We start from the raw sequence: 7,716 nt of genomic DNA, 5'->3' as shown, positions 1-7,716 counted from the left end.
AAGGAGAGCCGAGTGCAGCAGCAGGATTACCCCCAGTCCTATGCTGTGATATTCTCACTCTTAACACACTCCAACTCTTTTCCTTTTTAATAACATTCCCTTATTGCCAGTGATTCAACCAATAACTCAGGAAGAGTCAATGGGGGGAGGAGGTAGGGTGGGGTGAAGGGGCTGAACTTGTTACAGCAACTCAATAACTTTCCATCTAATCTCTGTGCAAGGCATTCTTTGCATTTTATTGGTAGTGAACATAATCTTGTTTTTGATGGAGCAATTCTCTCATTATTTAAGGTCACTGAATTTTTTTTTCTTCCTTCCAACATATCTCATCCAACTTCAAAACCAATGTGAGAGTTCATTATTCCAGGTGTACACTCATAAAAGGTCACTTATCTAAAAAGGATCTACACATGCTGTGTTATTGATTGTATCATGTCCCCAATCCAAACACCCGGATTCAAACGGTAGCCCTCAATACCTCTGAAATGTAATCCTATTTTGAAGCAACTTCTTTTAAATGATAATAACATCGAGGCCAGTTGGGTGCATACACATCCAATCATCCAATCTGACTGGTGTGCTTACCAGAAAAGGAAGTTGAAACACACAGCAGAGACAACAGGGTTTCACAGGCACGGAGAAAAGCCTCTGAGAAGGCACTGCAGGCAGGCAGCCATGAGGAAGCCAAGGAGACAGGCCTCAGGTCACACCAGACCTACCAACACCTTCACCTTGGATTTCCAAGGTTCCAGAACTAAGAACAATGTAATCACTTTAGGAAGCAGTTTCAAGGCTGATCCCATTTTGTGCATTACACTGCACAGCCCCTTAAGACTCATTAGGAAGCATCCGCCATCACAGAGAGAGCCACAGGAAAGCACACACAGCTGCAACTCAAGCAGGGATAGGTCATAAAGGAAGATTGGAGCAAGAGGGGTTGGGAGAAGCAAGAGAGCCAGAAAGCTTTCCAGCTGGAAGAGCAGGACAAGCTCGACCAAGCAGGCATCATTCGCGCTAGACCTTCCAAGACGGGCAAAATTTCCACTACAGATAGCGGGAGTAGGTGAGTGCTAACTCAAGACAGAGGGTTCCCACACCCCTGCACAGATACCCCCAGGTGTCAGTCACCAGTGGACACAGTTGGCATTTGGCAAGCCTAACTTGGTATCAGAAGACATTAAGATGCTTTATAAATAGATAAATCCCCTCAGGCTCTGCATAGAATCGGAATTTTAATCAACTGCTCTGCTTCATCAATTTGAAAGGTCTTTTTTTTTTGTTTTATCACAATGGCTATATTTCTACTGAATGAGACCATATATAAAAGCAGAAAAAAACCATTACAAGTTCAGTAAGGATTGCAAGTGAATTGCATTTTATTAATTAGGGCCAAACCTGTGGTTTAAAAACAATGTGCACAGTATCATATTGACACACAGACATGTTAGATGCAACTTATTCAACCTGCAACCCTATTAACCACAAGTTCTCAGATTCTGCCTCCTCCTTCCTCACTTTGAGAAGGTGCCCACAAAGTTTTCCTGTTATTTTGAGGGGCTGTGCTATTCTTAAAACTCTGAGTTTTGAAGTCATCCTTATTCAAGTGATGGAAAGAACCAACCTTGCTTGAGACAATTCATAAAAAGGATAAAACACAATGTTAGATGCCACCTTCCCAATGGCCCAACCACACACCAACTCTCGGAACTCCTACTTCCTTCGCTCCAGTTTTTAAAAATAGATTTCTTGAAGGTGGATCCTTCAGTGAACTTTCTTTTCAGAGCTTGGCTCTAGCTGCAGCCAGACTCTGAAAGCTCTGTCATGGGGTACTTCCCTATGACCCAGCAGCCAGGGTTTGCCAGGTGAGCCATCTTCCCAAGAGAGCAACAGTTTTGTGTCTGTGAATGACCCACCACAGTGCAGTGGAACGAATGGAGAAGCTAGATTCCTACTCTCCTGGGGTTGCCATTCCAGTGGAGAAGGAATCCAACAATGCAGCTACCATGCCCCTTGTCCGATGGGCATGGGGGCTAGGCAGAAGCATTGAGCCAAGGAACCTAAACCCATGGGTTCTGCTTCTGTGGGTAGGGTTGTCAGGAAGCCTCTGGTGAGGGGGATCTTTGAGCACAGACTTGGAGAAACAAGAGCCTGAGCCAGCTGGTCACTCGAAGAGTTTCAGGAAATGACTTCCTCAGCACCGAGGGTCACTCAGCTTTCTTCTGCCTCACCCCAGCCACCTTATTGGCTAGAGGGTCATCAAGTATAAACAAGGTTATAAGAACAGTTTTTAATCTCAAAAAACTGATGTCCCTTTTGGAAGGGGGGTTTGGTCACAGGCATACACAGACATACATACAGAGTGAGGCAGGAGGAGGGCGTACTGTGTGAAAAGGAGGGTAGAAATCAGAATGATGCATTGACAGTCAAGCAATGCCCAAGGCTGCCAGCACATCACAGGCCCCAACAGCACCCTCAGAACCAACTCTGCCGAGGCCTTGATCTTGAACTCCAAGCTCCAGAACTATAAGACAGTAACTTGTTGTTTGGCTCCAGCAGCTTAAACCCATCTGTGCTGCTCTATTAAAACAGTGCCAGGAAACAAAGGCATCTAGGGTCTAGCAAAGCACGCTTTCTGGGGCCAAGAAGGACCACTCCCTCATCCAGGCTCAAGGCACAAATCTCCTAACACGCAGCTTCCTGTGCCCCTGTATCGCTGTAATTGCCCCCCCAACTAGTCTGCTTTCCATCCAACTTTCTCCAACCATTTCTGATACTCCTGGCCGGATCCCTCTAAAATCAAAATCCGAGTCCCTATCTCACAAGTTCATAAGCCTTCACCTGCCACCCACTGCCCCCAGACAGGATCCAAATTTCTCAGGGAGCACAATGGCTTTAGGATGCAGCTTTTCAAGCTATTTCTCTTTTTGTCAATTCCTTGGTCAGGACTTCGCAGTCCACCTCCCAGCTGGGGCAAACTTCTGTTCTCCCTGAGGCTTCAGGAGACTCCCTGGCTCCATCGCAGGGCTGTCTCCATTCCCTGAGATAGCTGAGTGTCCCTCCCGGTGTTTAACTCTGTTGTGCTGCTGTGTTGTTTATCACGGAGTGTCCCAGGCTTGTTTGTCTCCTCCTTTTTGACCATGAGTTCCTATCTTATATCTCCAGGCACCAAGAAAACTGCCTGGTGCCTGGGGAGTATTCGTGGGGTGAACTAGAGTAAATGAACAAAGCATGCCAAGTTCCAACCAGTTGATTCCAGGACTATATTTTTCCCCTTTAAGGGGTGGGGGATGGGCAGATGACCTTTCCAGGGATTTCTCAATAGCATGCAGATCCACTAGAGCTGGATGCACTGTACCTTTCCTTAATGCTTGCAAGAGGAATTTAGATTAGCCATTCAAAAGCTGTTCCTTGTGTCGCAAGAAACTGCAGTATAAGGAAGCGAAGTAAACAATCAGCCCAGTAATTCTTTTTTTTCCCTTTTCTGGAGTTGACCAATATTTTGGAATCTATTTTATGATAAGAAATGGCCCCATTAGGTCTCCTCCAAGCTTCTGATTTTGTAACTCAGTGTCTGTGACCCACAGGTAAAGGTGGGTGGGTGCGGGGGTGGGGCGGGGGTTGACAGGAGTCGGGGTGGTCCTAGGACAGAAGGAATTGTTGCAAGCAACAGTCCAACACGTCCTATGCCCTTGTCTCCAAACAGTAAATATTTCTGAGGTTTAAAAATTATTTGCATACACAGTCATAAACGCTGGAGAACCTGGAAAAGAAAACGAGGAAGACAGAATGTAACAACGTGGGGAGAGGGGGTTGGAAGAGAAAAGACAGAAGTAAGTCATACAGAAAAATAATCAGGATTGGGTCTCTAGCAAATTCCTGAACCGGAGAACTGTTTCAGAATTTCCAGTCCTCAAGAAATAGGGCCTTAAAAAGTCTTGTTGAGAGGGGAGGGAGGAAAAGGAGAGGGGGAGGGGGGCCTGGCTTTTGCAGCAGGAAGTCTTCAATGGTCATTGAGTTATGAAGCAACAACTGCACTCAAGTCCTTATTCGGAGCGCTAAACTCGATTTTGCCACATAAAGAGCGGCATCAGCTCTCGCAACAGCCTCGCCCCGAGGTTTGGGGAGACCACCCGACCTTCCCCCCCACCCTACCGCCCACGCTCACAGTGGGGAAAGCTAGGGAGCTGCGGTGGGATAGTAACCCCCACCGGCAATCCGCGACGTGCCTTAGGGTTTTATTTGCAAGTCAATGAGCCAAAGGGGCGACCGGACAGGCGGTGCAGCGCTCCGATTTGCAGGGTTATTATTATCGCCTATTGCCCCACTGGACAATTTCTCTGGGAGGGAAGAGTACCGGCGGTGTGTGTGCGCGCACCGTGCCATACGGGACGTGCCGCTACGTGTCCACCTCCACAACGACTTTATTTGCAAGGCAATTACCGCGCTATTTGTTTCCCCTTTGCCAGCAACAGCAGCCGTACTCAGCTTTCGAATTTCTTAATTACAAACCCTCTTGCTCCTAAATCAACCCCAAACCATCAGGCAAAGCCCGGAGGGAGGCTGTGCAAGTTTGCACACACACGCTCGCGCGCGCACACACACACGTATACACTCCCCTCCTCCCGGATCGAGAGCTGTAGCAGAAGCAAGTAACTGTGCATGTGCAAAAAGGTGGATCTGGGGGACGAGGATCGCTGAGTTTGTTTACAGAGCAGAGACGCCTCAGCTCGGATGCCAAAGCTACCAAGAGCTGCAAACGCAAACTTAGCAGAAGCACACGTACCCCGGGAGCGGCGAGCCGCCTCCAACACGCGGCCCGGATTCGCGGGCGCGGGAGCCGGGGCTGCCGAGCCCGCCAGCGCGCTCGCTCCACCTGCCTCCGCGACCGCTCCCCGCCCCCCTGGCCGCTGCCCTTGAAAGGAGTTGGGGGTGGGGTGCTGTGGGGGAGAATGAGGTGCACCTACGTGCGGAATCAAATAAGGGATGAGGGGTTAGAAATTGGCCCCTCTGAAAACACAAAGGCAAGGCCCAGGAACGCGCGCTCGGAGACAGGGCAGTGTATGTGCGCGGCTTGAAACCCCAAGTCCCGGGAAAGCACGGCCATTCTTGGCAGCCCGGGGAGCCGTTCGTCCAGCTGGCCCAGCAGAAGGGTGGTGTGCAGGGCGGGGGCACCCCCTTTTTCCCCTGCAGGGCAGGCCGGATCGCTTTAGGTGAGCAGGATGGGAGGCCCGGCGAAGGGGTGGGGGGCGATTGGGAGACGCGGCCAGAGAGAGGCGGTGCGCTCCCAGCTCCTCTCGGAAAAGGCGCTGCCTCTGCTCGGGCCGAGGAGCTGGAAGGGTGGTGGTGGTTTTTTTTTTTTTTTTTTTTTTTCCCCTGCCGGCGGGGCGGCGCCTGGGCCAGTAGCCTTTGCGCACGTGCAGCCGGGCCCGGTCCAGTGTGCCTGGTAATCCAGAGCCCGCGATTTTGCGCCGCCCTCTGGGGCGGCTCTGACTCCGCCCTTCCTGAAATCCCTTATATTAACTGTGGCCAAAGCCCTAAGAAACACAGCTCATTGTTGGCAGCTGCCGGGCGGTCCTGCCGAGCTGTGAGGGTAGCGGAGGGGAAATAAAAGGGAACGGCTCGGAATCTGTCCCAGCGGCCGCGGCGAAACCTCGGCGCCGGCATCGCCACCGCTAGCGCCCTGCACGCCCGGGAGGCCCCCGTCTATGCGCGGCTGAGCTGGTCCTGGACCGGACGATTCCGCCCTCGGTCTTCGGAGCAGAAATCGCAAAGACGGAAGGTGAGCGCGGCGGGCGAAGCTAGCTGGGGCTCGTGCCAGCCCCGTCCTCCGAGGGCAGGGTTTGCCCGGAGGAAGAGCGCGAGGCGGAGCTGGGGAATAACAACAGGATGTGCAACAACAGGATGAGGAGGGCTGGTTACGAGCCTGAAGTTCGCGGCGGGGCTGCGGGGCACTTCCTTTATTAGGCCACTTCGGGGGAGCGGAGGGGGCAGTGTGGGCGCGCGCCCCCCAGCCCGGGTGCAGCGGCAGGGGTGAGGGGCCCGCTCGCGCAGCGACCGGCGGTGCCGAGGGCTGGCAGGTCCGCAGGGCGGCGGAGCTCCCACCACCCGCACCCCCTCCCGGTGCACCCAGTCCCCGTGGGGACCCAGGGGGTGGCGGCTTGCAGATAGCCGACGGAGATCGTCGCGGTGGGCGACACGTGTGGCGCAGGTCTTACCCGGCTGCCCTTTTCCCTCCCCAGGACTGGACATGGCAGACCATATGATGGCCATGAACCACGGGCGCTTCCCCGACGGCACCAACGGGCTGCACCACCACAATAATCATCGCCTGAGCATGGGGCAGTTCCCGAGCCCTCATCACCACCAGCAGCAGCAGCCCCAGCACGCCTTCAACGCCCTCATGGGCGAGCACATACACTACGGCGCCGGCACCATGAACGCCACGAGCGGCATCAGGCACGCCATGGGGCCGGGGACTGTGAACGGAGGGCACCCCCCGAGCGCGCTGGCCTCCGCCACCAGGTTTAACAACTCCCAGTTCATGGGCCCCCCGGTGGCCAGCCAGGGAGGCTCTTTGCCGGCCAGCATGCAGCTGCAGAAGCTCAACAACCAGTATTTCAACCATCACCCCTACCCCCACAACCACTACATGCCGGATTTGCACCCTGCTGCAGGCCACCAGATGAACGGGACGAACCAGCACTTCCGAGATTGCAACCCCAAGCACAGCGGCTCGGGCGGCAGCGCCGGCGGCTCGGGCGGCAGCGGCACCCCCGGCGGCTCGGGCGGCACCTCGGGCGGCGCGGGCAGCAGCGGCGGCAGCAGCGGCGGTGGCGGCAGCAGCCTGCCCGCCTCCGTGGCCCACGTCCCCGCCGCAATGCTGCCGCCCAATGTCATAGACACTGATTTCATCGACGAGGAAGTGCTCATGTCGTTAGTGATAGAAATGGGTTTGGACCGCATCAAGGAGCTGCCCGAACTCTGGCTGGGGCAAAACGAGTTTGATTTCATGACGGACTTCGTGTGCAAACAGCAGCCCAGCAGAGTAAGCTGTTGACTTGATCGAAAAACAACCCTCCCCCCCACCCCACCCGCCCGGCGAAAGAAATCAAACCCCCAACTTCTTCGGTGTGAATTAAAAATAAATAAATAAATAAAAACAAAAAAAAAAGAGAAACCCATTCCCTTAGACACGGTATCTCACTTTTCAGATCTTGAAAGGTTTGAGAACTTGGAAACAAAGTAAACTATAAACTTGTACAAATTGGTTTAAAAAAAAAATTGCTGCCACTTTTTTTTTTTTTCTGTTTTTGTTTCGTTTTTGTAGCCTTGACATTCAACCTCCCTTATGTAGCTGAAATATCTAGCTAACTTGGTCTTTTTCGTTGTTTGTTTTGACTCCTTATTTCCTCACTTTCTTCAGTGCTCAACTGTTAGATATTAATCTTGGCAAACTGCTTCATCTTGTGGATTTTGTAGATGGTTTCCAATGACTGAACTGCATTCAGATTTCCGAGTGAAAGGAAAAATTGCATTAGTTGGTTGCATGAACTTTGAAGGGCAGATGTTCCTGCACAAACTCTGCCATCTCGCTTCATTTTGTTTAACTATGCATTTGAGTACAGACTAATTTTTAAAATATGCTAAACTGGAAGATTAAACAGATGTGGGCCAAACCGTTCTGGGTCAGGACAAGTCAAACTGTTCACTTTCGAG

The 7,716-nt window shown here is 52.2% G+C and overlaps 1 protein-coding gene across 1 annotated transcript; it reads left to right on the top strand.

Annotated features, from left to right (window-relative positions):
• The first annotated feature begins 5,554 nt into the window (after positions 1 to 5,554).
• On the top strand, positions 5,555 to 7,481 carry CITED2 (Cbp/p300 interacting transactivator with Glu/Asp rich carboxy-terminal domain 2). Its single transcript, XM_040965364.1, has 2 exons — positions 5,555 to 5,779; positions 6,240 to 7,481. The coding sequence occupies exon 2, from the start codon at positions 6,248 to 6,250 to the stop codon at positions 7,055 to 7,057; it is 810 nt and encodes a 269-aa protein (XP_040821298.1). The 5' UTR covers positions 5,555 to 5,779; positions 6,240 to 6,247; the 3' UTR covers positions 7,058 to 7,481.
• Positions 7,482 to 7,716: the final 235 nt, after the last annotated feature.

This window comes from Ochotona curzoniae, unplaced genomic scaffold (assembly GCF_017591425.1).
Source record: "Ochotona curzoniae isolate NIBS_2020 unplaced genomic scaffold, NIBS_Ocur_1.0 scaffold_3890, whole genome shotgun sequence".
In the NCBI taxonomy this organism is placed as follows: Eukaryota; Metazoa; Chordata; class Mammalia; order Lagomorpha; family Ochotonidae; genus Ochotona; species Ochotona curzoniae.
The sequence above is the reverse complement of the archived record's forward strand: the minus strand, read 5'-3'. Positions and strand labels throughout refer to the sequence as shown.

Excerpts from the sequence above, each read along its gene's own strand:
- CITED2 (XM_040965364.1), top strand. The coding sequence starts at position 6,248 with ATGGCAGACCATATGATGGCCATGAACCACGGGCGCTTCCCCGACGGC.